At 37.3% G+C, this 15,025-nt stretch overlaps 2 protein-coding genes across 2 annotated transcripts; one reads left to right on the forward strand and one right to left on the reverse strand.

Moving 5' to 3' along the window:
* The first annotated feature begins 4,576 nt into the window (after window positions 1-4,576).
* LOC118055566 (ethylene-overproduction protein 1) lies at window positions 4,577-9,162 on the forward strand. The gene is made up of 4 exons (XM_035067528.2): window positions 4,577-7,092; window positions 7,605-7,896; window positions 7,982-8,291; window positions 8,466-9,162. Exons 1-4 carry the CDS (start codon window positions 5,186-5,188, stop codon window positions 8,693-8,695), a joined length of 2,739 nt encoding a protein of 912 aa, XP_034923419.1. The 5' UTR covers window positions 4,577-5,185; the 3' UTR covers window positions 8,696-9,162.
* A 321-nt stretch (window positions 9,163-9,483) lies between these two features.
* Window positions 9,484-14,443, reverse strand: LOC118055567 (probable inactive receptor-like protein kinase At3g56050). The gene is made up of 9 exons (XM_035067530.2): window positions 13,979-14,443; window positions 13,716-13,854; window positions 12,956-13,027; window positions 12,730-12,876; window positions 12,511-12,636; window positions 11,425-12,008; window positions 11,034-11,224; window positions 10,824-10,956; window positions 9,484-10,361 (listed from the first exon to the last, which is right to left on the reverse strand). The coding sequence occupies exons 1-9, from the start codon at window positions 14,091-14,093 to the stop codon at window positions 9,745-9,747; spliced, it is 2,124 nt and encodes a 707-aa protein (XP_034923421.1). The 5' UTR covers window positions 14,094-14,443; the 3' UTR covers window positions 9,484-9,744.
* Window positions 14,444-15,025: the final 582 nt, after the last annotated feature.

Below are 15,025 nucleotides of genomic sequence, written 5' to 3' on the forward strand. Positions count from 1 at the left end.
AATCCTCAATAGGAATGTAAGTTTTTTTTTTTAAATAATATTTCTTTGACATACATTTCTCATCTACATATCTGTAATGAGGGCTTTCAGACATTTTCTAAGGAAGGGATTGACTTGGTCTCCCTAAAAAAATAGTTTTATAATCTTTAATGGATGGGTATGAGGTCTTCCTATTATAATAATATCATTCTCTAGGTGATGCCTAAAAGCCTTTTACCAATTCATCAGGGGTTGATTTTGGATCCCCTATTCTGCAGTTGTAGCTTTGAACTGACATATTCTTCAGGTGATGCCTAAACTCCTCTTACCAATTCTTCAAGGGTTAATCTTGGATCCTCTATTCTCTAGTGCAGTCTCAAACTACCATATTCTTAAAAAAACCACTCTTCAATGGGGGGCTCCCATGCCTCATACCATTTGAAAAATGTCTATACCTTTCACACTCCATTGACCATTCTTTTATTGAGGGCTCTCATGTCACATGTCATTATAGAAAGGTCACATACCTCTCACACTTCAATGCGACCACTTTTTAAATCATGTATTTGGTCTCTCTAATGCAATAACACCACCTTATATGGGTATGTCTTGTCCACCCTTTAAAAAATTTTCTAAGTATAGCTTTCGACATGAGTACGTCCCCCTGCCAACTTATAAAATTTTCTAAGTGTAGGTTCCTCCTTCATGGGTTCCTCTCATCCACTTATAAATTTTCTAAGTATGAGTTCCTTCATGGTTCCCCTCTATATACTTAGAAATTCTTTCTTTCAACCATGGTGTCTGCCCCTATATACAGGCTCTCTAGTATATTACAGTGAGTTTTCACCCTTTTTTTATACGAAGAAAACTTGACAAAACTTGTTAAGTTTTCACCAGGCAATTTTAAAAATCTTTGCATATAAATATCACAAAGATTTAGGGGGTTACTAATAAACTTAAATTTAACAGGCCTAAAAAATCTTAAAAGGCCTAAAAAACATCCTTATAGGCTAGGGCTATCATTCTTAAGCCTAACTACTATCAAGGTGCTTGGGCTCGAGTATGGTATCCTGAGCCCATGCTTGGCGTGCTGCCCAGCACCCATATGAGCTCAAGCAACCATGCCTAAGCCCAAAATGTTTGGGTCATACAACATGTTAAGATCTATTTTTCATTTTTAATGGTTTTGGGCACCTTGCTTGAGCCCAACACACCCTTGATAATTTTTTGAAGATCCCATGCGAGTTCTTCAGTATTTTATATTGATTTAATATGTAAAAAGACAAAATTGATAGGTTATAAATACACAATGAATCCTTCCAACTCTAGGTTCATAATCTCTTCATTCTTAACATTTTCAACATATATATTTTAAAAGCTTATCTCTCTAAAATATCATTGAACTGTCTCTCTATAAAGTTTATAACTTAAGCATTTGAGAGTCCATACTTCCATCAAAGGAGGCATTTTACAGGTACAAACTATCAACCACATGGGCTTTCCATATCAAGCCACTAGATACCTTGGTTATGGAGAATGAATCAAATTGTTTGAACAAATAAATCAATTGATTATCCAACACATTAGCTTTTTCCTAAAGCATCTTTGATTTTAGAACCTCATCACTTTCTTATTTCTCTTTATATCCTTCTTTGTACTTGCAAATTATCAACTCTAGTAAAATATATAGCCAACCTCTCCAATCTAAACACCAACATGTTTTGTATGATTCAATTTATTTTTGAACCGAATTCCTCTCTTACATTTCAACACAAGATTTGAAGGCTCTTAGAAAAGTGATATGATGAAGAATTTTATAGTAAAAGTAGCATTATAATTCACCAATTTGAGAACCATGACATGTGTGCATATAAGGTTATTACAGATACATAGACTAGATGGATGGGTTGGGGTTGGAGTAAAATTGAACAATGAAGCTTTCGGGTTTGTAAATACAATATCAACCATGAAAAAATATGAGAAAATATTGGTAGGACATATAATGTTTCGGGATATAAGAGATGAAGATAGTGGAGACAGGATAAAAAAAAAATGACAGAATTATGTTTGATAGTGGTGTATAAAACAAAATAACTATTTTTGTATCATATTTGGTTATGATAAACAAAATAAAAATAAATAAATAAATAAACATATTTTACCCTTAGCATGCATTACTATTAAACTTACATATTTTAAAAAATAATTCGATGTTATTTTTTTTATTTTAATTTGTTTATATTAAATGTTGACATCAATAATATTATAATAACCTCAATTATAAAACCTAGATTGGCTCGGTGGGTCAACCCGAGGCCTAGACCCGTTCGGGGTTAAGAAAAAAAGTAGAGAAATTGTTGAACCAACCTGACTCGATTAAGACCCAAGTCAATCCATGACCAAGTCGATTCAGGACAAAATACAGGTCAAAAATCCATTGAATTTTGTTTGGTCAAAATAAAGTTATTTGGATTCCTTTAAAAAATAATTGGGTTAACCCGGGTTTACCTTCTCGACTTGTGACTCGGACTTTATCCCATGTCAACTACCGAGTTGTGTTTTAAAACTATAATAATAACCACTTTTATACATACATTGATTCGAGTCAACCCACGTTCACACTCCCTATTTGTGACTCGGGCCTTGCTACGAGTTGACCCCCAAGTCATATTTTAAAATTATGATAATAACTATTTTTGCCCTTACATTCATTTGAATCATCGTTCAACCCAACTCGTGACCCGATCCTTACCCCGAGTCAAGTTTTTAAAACTGTGATGATAAACCATTTTTTTTATATATATATATTGACTTGGAGCAACCAGAGTAGAGCCTCTTGACTTATGACTCGGGTCTTGCTTCAGATCGACTCCCGAATTGAGTTTTAAAACTATAATAATAATCATTTTTATTTTTGCATGTCTTAGTTAAACAATTTTAAAATTAAGAGTTTTTTATAGTGATATTTGAGGAATAAAAAATATTATTTCTTGCAAATATTATTTTTTGTTTTAATATTTAAAAAATTCACTCTAAAATTATCTAATAAATAAATTTATTTTTATATTTTTATTTCTCTAGTCAGATATATTTCTAAATTTATTATCTATATTTCATCTATTTTAAAATAGTAGCCAAACACTGTCTAGGAGTCTAGATTCAGGTCATCCTAATCGTTACCCTTCTACCATAATTTCAGGCATGCTGAATCCGCAATCACATGTTGTTTCTCTGTAACACAATTCACAAGGATAAGATGTCTGCTATATGTTGCCGCAGGTGTACATCTACGTGGATGATGAGTTGACCAAAATGCCAAATGGTTGCACATGAGTTAAAATGATCTAAATCTAAAACTTGAAGGACCACAGTGGGCTGTGCTTGTCCTTCCTCTGTTAAGACTAAGATGTCCGGTAAGAATGAATGCATCTGCGCTTGCTTCAGGATTTATCACATGAAGTCTCAGAACACGTGAGCACAACCCTTGTCTGCCCAGACCTGTTTGAGGCTGCGCATATTATTATTATTATTATTATTTATTTTGAATTTTTATTGTGAGTTTGCAAGTTGCGGGTTATATTTAGACTTGTTTTCTTGAGGTGTCCTCCCATGATTCCAATAATTTTGTCATTGGGAATAGCTAGTGGAGGAAAAAGCATCCAAGAACAGGTTTTTCTTTAAGAAAGGGATGGTTTAGATCTATTGCACCTAACCATCAATAATGTGGTCTGTGTGTTCTTTTTTTTCAATCTTTTAAGACAATGGTTGGTCCTCTCACTTGACATCTGCATGTGTCATGTTAGAAGACCTTGTGGCTTAATTTATGCAGATCTTTAAATTGGGATTTACTTTCCATTTATTTATCTACGCTGGAAACTAAAAATATAGGTAGGATTAAGACATTTCACCAAACTAATATATGTGATGCTTCTTATCTTTCAAATAAAAGCTAATTCAATTAATTAGGTTTTAGGTTTGTTTCCAATAATTATAAATTTGAGTTTTTTTAGGGCCATCGAAAACTTATATGATTATTAATTTCAGAATTTATAAAATTAATCGAGGTACGTGCAAGCTGGTTAAATATTCATATTAAAAAAAAAATCTTCAATAATTAGCTATTATCACTGTAAATTCTGTTTTCTTTCATCAAATGGCTACCAAATACCATAATCTGTTATGGAAGGTGAAGTTTGCAACAATATTTATTTTTTCTGAAACATAGTTGATTTGTTCATATGATTGTATCATTAGTTATTTATTACATTATATTCTAAAATAACCTTGTAATGGGGAATTAGTACACAATGATAGATGATGACTCAAAACTAAGGTCAAACAAAATACCTGCTTTGGAAGAAGAAGAAGAAGAAAACTTCAAAATGAAACCTCAACATTGATGGTGTCCTTGATTTACTTCAAATAGAAAGAAAAGAAAGACTTGATAAAGATGCGGGTATGTTTGGTGTTGAGCAGAGGAGACCCAAGAAGCCTCCTTTACTTTTATTGATTCATAAATTTACTCCAGAGCTCCAACCTTTGCTTAGCATGCAAATTTGTGCTGCTACTTAAATCAACAATCTTTTGTTGAGGAAAAGACAGCTTAATTAACCTAAAATACCCTCCCTCCATCTCTCTCTCTCTCTCTCTCTCTCTCTCTCTCTCTCGTTGACCATCTATTATTGACACTGTAGCAAAAATGGAGTGGTTTTGAGTGCTGAACCGAAACCCATTAACTTTGGAGTGAGCCACCGAATCAACCAAGAACTTTCAGGTCACCAAAACTGTCGAAGTCCACATTAAGGGCCCCCCTGCAACTGTATATCCAGAGAGATAGACTGGTAAAAAAAAGGACGCACACAACTCTCTCAAGAATCTGTTCCATGAAAGAAAAGATAACAATATGTCCAAAGTCTGGAATCCCAAAATTTACCTTTTTTTCTCAAGAACCAAACATCATTTGTAGCCGAACAGCCTGTCTATGTCTCCCCTCTCTGGTTTTTCTCTATTGGAGTTGTTTCTACTTTGCAGTCTAGAGGTAATAATGATATAACCTTTACAATATCTACCTTCTCATTGGATTCGTTTTTTTCTCTTTGCACTAGAAATTAATCCTTATTTATCAAAACTGCTTGAATCTCATGTTCTAGATAGATAGATATAAAGTGTCATACACAAGATAATTATCTTGAGTTACGAAAAAAAAATGCATGTTTTTAAGCTCTTCGATAGATTCAAGAGCACACAAGTCCATGCTTTAAGCCCCCAAGATAACAACTCCGGTTCGAGAGGAAAACTTTCAAAATCTAAATTTACAAACTCTGGCTCAGGAGCTCAAGCTTTACTTCCTTATGGACTCCCAACAACTGAGCTCCTTGAGCCCCCTATAGACTCTTACTTGAAACCTATAGACTATGTGGAATCTTTAGCTGAAATTCATAGACGCCTGAATACTTGCTCACTAACGGATAAGTCAATATTATGCATCGAGCAGTATTCGATTTTGCGTGGATTAGGTGATCCTAAGTTGCTTAGAAGGTGCCTTTGCGCAGCGAGGCAATATGCTTTTGATGTGCACTCGAAGGCAGTGCTTTCTGCTTGGTTAAGGTTTGAGAGGAGAGAAGATGAGTTTACTGGTGTGTCATCAAAGGACTGTAGTGGGTACATCCTTGAATGTCCTGTGGCTGCTTTGGTTTCTGGATACGATCCGAATTCGATTTATGATTGTTGCCAATGTGGTCAAGATGATCTTGAGGCATTTAGTAGTCAAATGTTGGTGGGGAATGAGAGCTCGAGTTTGGAGGAGGATGGTGATGTTTCATTTTGCATTGGTGATGAGCTGGTTCATTGTGTTAGATTCAAAATTGCTTCGCTCTCGGGCGCATTTAAGGCAATGCTATATGGTAGCTTTGTGGAGTCAAGAAGAGATAAGATTGATTTTTCGAAGACTGGGATATCAGTGGAGGGGATGAGAGCAGTGGAAGTGTACAGTAGGACTAGGAGAGTTGATTTGTTTTGCCCTGCGATTGTTTTGGAGTTACTTGCTTTTGCAAACATGTTTTGTTGTGAGGAGTTGAAGTGTGTTTGTGATGCTCATTTGGCTTCGTTGGTCTGTGGGATTGAGGATGCATTGATTCTTATTAATCATGCCTTGGAAGAAAGGGCAAATCTTCTCGTAGCCTCTTGCTTACAGGTGTTTCTAAGAGAGCTCCCAAACTCTCTGTATAACCACAAAGTGAGGGGTGTTTTTTGTATCCCGGAGGCAAGGGAGAGACTGGCCATGCTGGGGCACGCTTCATTCTTCCTCTATTATTTCCTGAGTCAGGTTGCTATGGAGGAGAATATGGCAATGAGCACAACAGTGATGTTATTGGAGGGGTTGGAAGAGTTTGCTACAGAAAAGTGGCAGAAAGCACTTGCTTTGCATCAACTAGGCTGTGTAATGCTTGAGAGAAAAGAATACAAGGGTGCCCAATTTTATTTTGAGGCAGCTGTTGATGCAGGTCATGTTTATTCATTAGCAGGTGTAGCTAGGACCAAGTACAAACAAGGGCAACAGTATTCAGCATTTAGGTTGATGAACTCTCTTATTTTTGAATATAAACCAGTAGGGTGGATGTACCAAGAGCGATCTCTGTATGGTGTTGGAAGGGAGAAAATAATGGATTTGAATACTGCAACTGAACTGGATCCAACCCTTACATTTCCATACAAATTCAGAGCTGTTATGAAGGTGGAAGAGAAACAGATTAGGGCAGCTATTCAAGAGATTGATAAAATTATCGGGTTCAAGCTCTCACCTGATTGTCTTGAGTTGCGGGCATGGTTTTTCATTGCTCTTGAAGATTATGATAGTGCTTTGAGGGATATTCGAGCATTATTAACCTTGAAGCCTAATTACATGATGTTCCATGGGAAGGTGAGTGGAGATCACTTGGTTGAGCTTCTCAGCCATCACGTTCGGCAATGGAGTCTGGCTGACTGCTGGATGCAACTTTACGAAAGATGGTCTTCTGTTGATGACATTGGCTCTCTGGCTGTCATACATCAGATGCTGGTAAATGATCCTGCAAAGAGCCTACTATGGTTTCGACAATCTTTGCTTCTTTTGCGGTAAGTTTTGTGATGGAACAACTTTTTATTTAGCTCAAGCAGCTGCCCTATTATGCAGTTTAATCATCATCAAGTTTGACTTCTAATAAGCTTATACCATTTTGCATTACTTTATTTGTTTAAAATTCTTCTCTGCAATCTTTGGAAACATGCATCCCTCGCATGTTTTTGTGTAGCAATCTCATTTTTCTTTCCATCAGATAATAAACCCGTATCCAGATTGAAAACATTATGTTTTTGTACATTTTATCTAATGAACTCATACAATTCATTGCATGAATAATGTGTTAATAATGAAGCGATCCTATTTTTTCTTGATCTGATATAGTGATTCTAAATCTCATGTTCATTTTTGTTTCTTTTGTTTCATTGTCTACACATCTTTCCTTTTATGCACTTCTGGAACAAGAAGGAATCTTTCCTGTACATGTAGTATAATGTTTTCTTGTAGATGTTTGACCTTGTTATATTCAATAACATGAAATATAATACTGGATAACTTAATGCTCTAGGTTAAATTGTCAGAAGGCCGCAATGTGCTGTTTGCGGTTGGCTAGAAACCATTCCAGTTCTGTGCATGAACGACTGATATATGAAGGATGGCTTTTATATGACACTGGTCATCGTGAAGAAGCTCTCTCTAGGGCTGAGAAATCCATTTCGATCCAGAGGTCATTTGAAGCTTTCTTCCTTAAGGCATATACATTAGCTGATACAAATCTGGATCCTGAATCTTCATCTACTGTCATCCAACTTCTGGAGGAAGCTCTTAGATGCCCTTCAGATTGTCTTAGGAAAGGACAAGTGAGTAATGACTATACTAGTATGTTTCTCATATACCCATCTGTGCTCGATGTACTTGTCTGATATGAGCGTTGATAATATGCAGGCATTGAATAATTTAGGAAGTATTTATGTGGATTGTGGTAAGCTGGATCAGGCTGCAGACTGCTACAAGAATGCCCTTAACATCAAGCATACAAGAGCTCATCAAGGTCTGGCGCGTGTCTATCATATAAAAAATCAACGAAAAGCTGCATTTGATGAGATGACCAAGCTAATAGAAAAGGCACATTACAGTGCATCAGCTTATGAGAAACGATCAGAATACTGTGACCGTGAGAAGGCAAAAGACGACCTTAATATGGCAACAATTCTGGATCCTCTAAGAACATACCCATACAGATACAGAGCAGCTGGTAATCAACACCACTCCTTTTTGGAAATTCTGCTCCCTTTCGATGCAACTCCTCATAAGTTCACACTTATTTCAATGCCATTCTATTGACTTCATTTTTCTTCTCTTTGCTTGAACACAATTATTGACTGTGAAATCAAAACTCTTACTAACATGAAGAATTTCTTATTCTCAGTGCTAATGGATGAGCAAAAGGAAGCTGAAGCTCTAGAAGAGCTTACTAAGGCCTTAGCTTTCAAGCCTGAGTTGCAAATGCTCCATCTTCGAGCAGCATTTTATGAATCACTGGGAGACAAAACCTCTGCTCTTCAAGATTGTGAGGCAGCTCTCTGCCTGGACCCAAACCACTCAGACACACTTGATCTGTATAATAGAACACAAGAGCAAGCTACACGAAGCATTTGAGATTTTCTTTTTCTGTTTTTTTTTTTTTTAAAATCATGGTCTATCAGGCATCCAGCCACAAAACCATCCCAGCTATGAGAAGGAAGGACTGCATCAAGAAGCTGTAATGAAACTCATTAGTATATAGATCTTAATGGTATTGATGATAGCGCTAGAAAAGAGTGTTCCAAACTGCATTTAGACAATATCCCTCGCAGATACTTATGTACAGGAATGGCCACATGATCCATTAGTGGATTGGGATTGATGCTGGAAGGGTTCATGTACAGCAACTTCATGCCATTGATACTCTAGAATGTTATAGGTTTCACAATTTGTCTCTCGTTAGAAACAGGAATTATTTTCCTTCTTCCTCCTTGAGTTCATTCGTGTACATGAACAAAAGCCAGGGAAGGGATTTAAATCTCTTTAGTTGTATCATGCTTTTCTTTAAACTAAAGCTAGCAGAAGTGATGTTCTCGAGTTAACTACTGTTGTAGTTCTGCATTTCTCCACCTGACCACTTTCTGGTTTCTACTTCTTTTGTTTTCAGCTCATTCTCTTCTCTTCTATATTCCCATGCCTAACTTGCATTTTGGCTGAGTGAGCCCATATGCAGTAACTATAAGGAATTGGTTTGATTTTTTACTGTGACAGATCCGGGGGCTGGGATTTCTCTATACGCTCCGGACCACCCCCTAACAATAAATGCATACAAAGTCATAAAGAAGGTGATAGGTGTTTGAAGGTTACAGCAGTGGTAGACTTTGACTCAAATTTTTCATCCTGAGAGTATTTGCAACTGGTAATATTAAACAACAGACCTTTTTTTTATTTGTTATTTTGCAAGTATACTTACAGATACTTGAATTTTATACAGACGACTTTGGCATCGCAGAAAGAACAAAGCAATGGACAGACAAGAGGTCTCCCTTCCTCAGTTGTATACAAACATCATGCTTTACGTTAATTAGATACAAGTACTATCTACCCTATAAAGCACTGCTTCTGAGAAATCAGCAAGAGAATCAGGGAAAACAGGACATGAAAAGAACACTTGAATCCGAATTTCAGACTGAGTTAACCTCGCAACTTCCTTCTGTAGACATAATTTCAAGTTCTGCCCACCAAAGGGGTGATAATTTTGGTGTTGCTCCATCAGGTCCCACTGATGTGATCTCTTTTAACTTGGCTGCAATCTCTTTCATCGTTGGTCTGTGCTTTGGATCAGGATGGATGCAATTTCTTATTACTTCAGACAATTTCTCAAGCTCGTCCTCTTGGAAAGATTTTAGAGTTGGATCCACCTTTTCGTTTAATGATTGCTCTGCTCTCAGGTAATCTGATGCCCAGTCAGCAAGAGAACCATTGTCCACTGCATATGGGATCCTACCGGTTATCATTTCAAACAAAATTACCCCAAAACTGTAAATATTGCTCTCTGGATCTGATGGTTGTGATTCTAGAAGCTCCATGGATGGTGATCCAGTCTTTGCTGCTGTTGCATCATTCCAGAAACTGAAATCTGATATTTTGGCTGCATAGTCTTCAGTTAGATATATTGACGATGATTGCAGGTTTTTATGGGCTACAGGTGGAGTTAGTTGATGCATGTATTCGAGGCAATATGCCACGCCCATTGCTATTCGTATTCTCATTCCCCAGTCCAAGTGTTCGGCTTCTTTTACTACAAGAAATCAAGAATTCAACTGTCATCCATACCATAAAACAGTACTATAGGTCAGTTACTGAAACTTCAATGACCTATAAATGCTATGATGCAAATGTACTGCAGCCATCAAGTATGCAGTCTAACTGAGAAGTAGAACGGCTGCCTTTGTAGATTGTTGCAAAATACAAGGATATGAATATGATTTGCAGTTCTGAGAGAGTACTAAATGAATAGGAAAAATCCAATTCTTCTTCTTCTTTTTTTCCTTTTATCATCTTTTGAGATGCATATTCAGTTCTATGCAAATAAAAATTCAGTGCTAGTTCACAGATTGAACAAAAGCCGGCCCTTTTATTTTCTATGAGCACACGTCCTATAAAATGCCATATTAATTTAATGATCCAGCAGAATGTAACTATATCTTAGATATGATCACTTGACGAATTCAGAAGAGGCATAAAAATGTAAGGTGCTTACCGTGCAGATGTTCAAACAGAGTTCCATTTGGAGCATATTCAAAAACCATTATTCTTGTGAAAGGCTCATCTTCTTCACAAAATCCAATAAGGTTGACAAAATTCTTGTGGTTCATTTTCGATAATGTGTCAATCTGAAAGGTTAGCAAAATTAGCATCTACGGGCGCCAATATTAAATGGATGAAGCTAGCAAATTTCAATTTCAAGTACCTTATTTCTGAATTGGGCTTCCAAGTTTTTCGACCAGTCTTCACGCGATTTTACTGCAGTAGATGTCACAGCGATTTCAACCCCACTCGATAGTGTCCCCTTGTACACTGTGCCATCTGAAAAGGGGCCAATAATGTTACTGAAATCTTCACAAGCGACCTCAAGTTCTGGTCTCTTGAGTTTTGGTACACCTGAAAAGACACATTACCAAAAATCAGAAAAGACAAGATTGAATCAAAATCTATACATGTCATTTGTGGACGCAGCAGATGCTAAAGCTGTGGTTAAGGAGCTGTGTTAATCCACAAATTTTATGCCTCCGTGCTTGGCAATTTCAGGGTTTTGTGTGAGCGCACAAGTGCATGTGATCCATACGAAAAAGAAGCTTTACCCGTTACAAATGCCTTTTGTAGCTGCCCACTTAAACCTGTGGCCCAAGGTTTGACAGTGACTACCTTGCTTCTTCTCAAGAGAAAAAAGCCAACGGCTGAAATCAAAGCAAACATCGAGCCAGCAATAACACCAGCAATGAGAACAGTGTGATTTTGTGACTTCGAACGCTCCAAATGACTTGGATTTGGAGCGGGGACCGTTGACACCCCATCATATTGTGGTTGTACAACAAAGACACGTGGTCGATTTTGTGGAGCAGGTGAAGCTGGGGTTGGTGCAATCATGGGTGAGGGTGAAGGAGGCAAAGGAAGACTGGAGGGGGATTCTGCTGGAGAAAATGATGGAGACTCCGAAGGAGATGGTGATGGGGAGAATGATGGAGACGGTGATAAAGACGGCGAGTCTGAGGGTGCCATTGATGGTGATAGTTGAGATCCGGATGGTGGCAATAAAGACGGAGAAGGCGATGCTTCAGAACCACTTTGATTTGCTTTATGACGATTGTTGTTTGTGGGTGGATTTGGAGGATCTGCCACCTGCAGCAGCATCCGGTGAGCTATATTGCTAGATTGAACATTGTTCCTGACAAATAAAATAAGAGTTGTCAGGAAGCTGGTGGGAAGTTAATTTAAGTTGAGAACTGAAAGCACTTGTTAGTGTAAACTAAACTGAAAGCACTTGTTAGTATAAACTAAACAAGTAGTAGATTCCACGAAAAAAACAGTTGAAATCAGGAAAAAACTGAGGCACACAAAAGTCGCTTCATGTTTCGCTTGCATACACCGGAGGAGGTCCTCTGTTTGCATTAGCAAATTTGGGAGATGGCAGAATAAATCAAAAGCTGGATTGTTCATTGTGATTAACTAGGATGTCAGTTTCTTTGGAATTGATTTTATGGCCATTGCATTCTCCTATAAATTGCTTTAGCTTTTTCGTCTTTTCCTTCTAGTTATTATTCCAATATCATAACCACCTCCCCTCTCATAAGCCACCACTTCCTCTCCTACTTTTTCTGCATTGACATCTCTATAGTGGCTGCATCAAGTAGCAGCATGTAGGAGTAACAGTAATAGCACTTGCTTACCAGGTAATGTCTCTGCAGCAACAGGAAGCTCTTAACTGATTTTCATCTGCCTGAACTTCAGAAAGCACCTTGAGGTCATTTACTTCAGGAGATATGCCATCTAGAAACTTGTTATTGTCAAGCAAGCTGCAATAAGGATCAGAGATGATTTAGTCAAACCATTCAAGCTTAAGAAGGAAAAAACTAAATAATATAATCGGCCACGATGAACTAACTTACAGGGTAGTCAGTGATAGATTATTTGCAAAAAAGTTAGAAGGAAATGGTCCGCTAAAGTTATTATATCCCAAGTCCAACACCTCCAGCTCCTCCAGCTCTCCAATCTCTCTAGGAATGCTTCCGTAGAAAGAATTGTTGCGTAAATTTCTGAATGGAAAATGTGAATTAGATAAAAACCCATAAAATGGTTTCCAAAGATCAAATCCAGGCTGAGGTTTAAACTTACAATGATTTTAAGTAAGCTAGTCTCCCAAGTTCAGGTGCCAGTGTCCCTCCAAGACAGAGATCTGTCAAATGCCTACAAGTTGAACATTTCTGACTTAAGGAAATAGAAAAGAAAAAAAAAACTTTGCTACTAAGAGGAGAAATGACTGGATGTTTGATACATGCTAGATGATAATAAACTTCATAGTTACACCAGATAATTACTGCATAAATGGGGTAAGAGTAGCGTACGAAAAGGTGAAAAAGAAGAGTATAGATGACATGATAAAATCACAATAGGAAGAAAAAGAAAAGCTAGAATTGCTCCATGGAGGCCCGCATTAATATGAACTGTCCATGGAGACATCACACACTGCATTAAATAGTTTGTCATCTGATCACTTCTAGGGAAAGCCTTATACCGTTATCGATTCTGCACCAACAAGTACAATGACTGACAACAATACAGACTCTATGTATTCCTTCACTTCAAGTTCATCCAACAATTAAACTCAATATGACAGCTCAAGTCTGGATTTTGATCCAACATTTCTGACTTTAGAATCTGCTTGGATAAAGTTAACGTTATTCACGAGCATTTCACATTTCCAGTAATATAACAAGTGGAATTTACCATCTCTAAACACATTGGATCTTTGATTCAACTAAATGGACCATCCAAAATCACAAATTTAATTAACTTGCAAGCAAAAAGGATAAAGATATACTCCTGTAGGATCAGAATGCTTGATTACTTAATATTTGACACTTTTCTTACTTACAAGATCACAACTTGGCCATCAGAGCATTCGACACCAAACCAAGAACAAGGATCAATTTCTCCATCTTTCTCAATCCAATTCGATAAAGCTCCATGTGGATCTCTCTCCACCATCTCTCTAAACCTCAACAAAGCCAGACCTGCACCATTTTCAAACACAATCAGATTTCCATATGAAAGAACACCAACTTTAACAAAGCTGCAAGGACATGCCAAACAAAAGCTCGTAGCTATATGGACATAAAACGTAGCACAACTCGTCACCTTCCGTGTTTAGAGACCAACAAAAGCTCAAGCTTTGCGGCAGTAACAACAGAACCAGCATCAAAATCTTCATGCGAAGCTTCACACTGTTCAATCTCCACCACCCATCCATCATTAAAAAGATAGTCAACAACTTGTGAAAGTAATTCTTGGGGTAGAAATATGTATCAAAAACACACTAGAGAAAAAAAGAAAACAAGAAAAGAGAGAGAGAAAAAGAGGAGGGGGAGCTTGACGGAGTCTTGGGTTGGCAACTGGAGCTAGCTAATTTAGAAGAGAAGAGAAGAGAAGAAAGAGCGTGCGTATGGGGGCGATTATAAACGTTTTTTTTTTTAATCAAAGATGACGACGAAGACCGAAACATTACAAATTACCCGAAATATCGGGCTAAGAGATTAAAAAATTGTGTGCGGCGGCTCATTAACGTTGAGTTTTGTTTGTCTGGTTGCTGATGGATTGGACTCTGTCTTCTCTACATACAAATTTATATATAGCGCCGTCCTGTAAGCTTCCCTCCACAACCACTTGCTTGTCACGTGACGTGTAGTTGTGATTCCTTTTCTACCTTTGTAATTTTCTTTGTTTTTTATATCGAATATTATCCAAGTGGTAAATCGAAGAAAAATTCGAATCTGTGACAGATCAGCAATTATGCGGGATTCCTTCAAACGAAGAAACCGGTCAGAGCATCCCCGTTTGATTAACTCAACAGATTGATTCCAAATGTTGCAGTTGCATGTTCCATGGACGTTGCAAGACACCTTCCTGATCTTGCCTGTGTTTATATATGTTAATTAATTCCTGATTCTGAATTAATATGTTTATCATGTGAATTTGTCAACGGTAGGGCACTATCTGGTTTATGACATGTTCATGTCCGAACAACATTATTTACGTATGTATCTTAAGCTTTTGACTGTAATAACATAGGTTTGGCGTGTGTATTTCTAAGTTATGCGTAATTGTTTTATTTTATTCTTCGAAGAGCTGCCTTGTGCGGGCCAGGATTGAACCAGTTCATTGTTTAAGAGGACCAGTTCAATTTAC

This window comes from Populus alba, chromosome 1 (genome assembly GCF_005239225.2).
Source record: "Populus alba chromosome 1, ASM523922v2, whole genome shotgun sequence".
Taxonomy (NCBI): Eukaryota; Viridiplantae; Streptophyta; class Magnoliopsida; order Malpighiales; family Salicaceae; genus Populus; species Populus alba.

Excerpts from the sequence above, each read along its gene's own strand:
- LOC118055566 (XM_035067528.2), top strand. The coding sequence starts at position 5,186 with ATGCATGTTTTTAAGCTCTTCGATAGATTCAAGAGCACACAAGTCCAT. Across the intron at positions 7,093-7,604 it reads CAATCTTTGCTTCTTTTGCG|GTTAAATTGTCAGAAGGCCG; the intron begins GTAAGTTTTGTG and ends TTAATGCTCTAG. Across the intron at positions 7,897-7,981 it reads ATTGTCTTAGGAAAGGACAA|GCATTGAATAATTTAGGAAG; the intron begins GTGAGTAATGAC and ends GATAATATGCAG.
- LOC118055567 (XM_035067530.2), bottom strand. The coding sequence starts at position 14,093 with ATGATGGATGGGTGGTGGAGATTGAACAGTGTGAAGCTTCGCATGAAG. Across the intron at positions 13,028-13,715 it reads GATGGCCAAGTTGTGATCTT|GCATTTGACAGATCTCTGTC; the intron begins GTAAGTAAGAAA and ends TTCAACTTGTAG. Across the intron at positions 12,637-12,729 it reads AATCTATCACTGACTACCCT|CTTGCTTGACAATAACAAGT; the intron begins GTAAGTTAGTTC and ends TCCTTATTGCAG.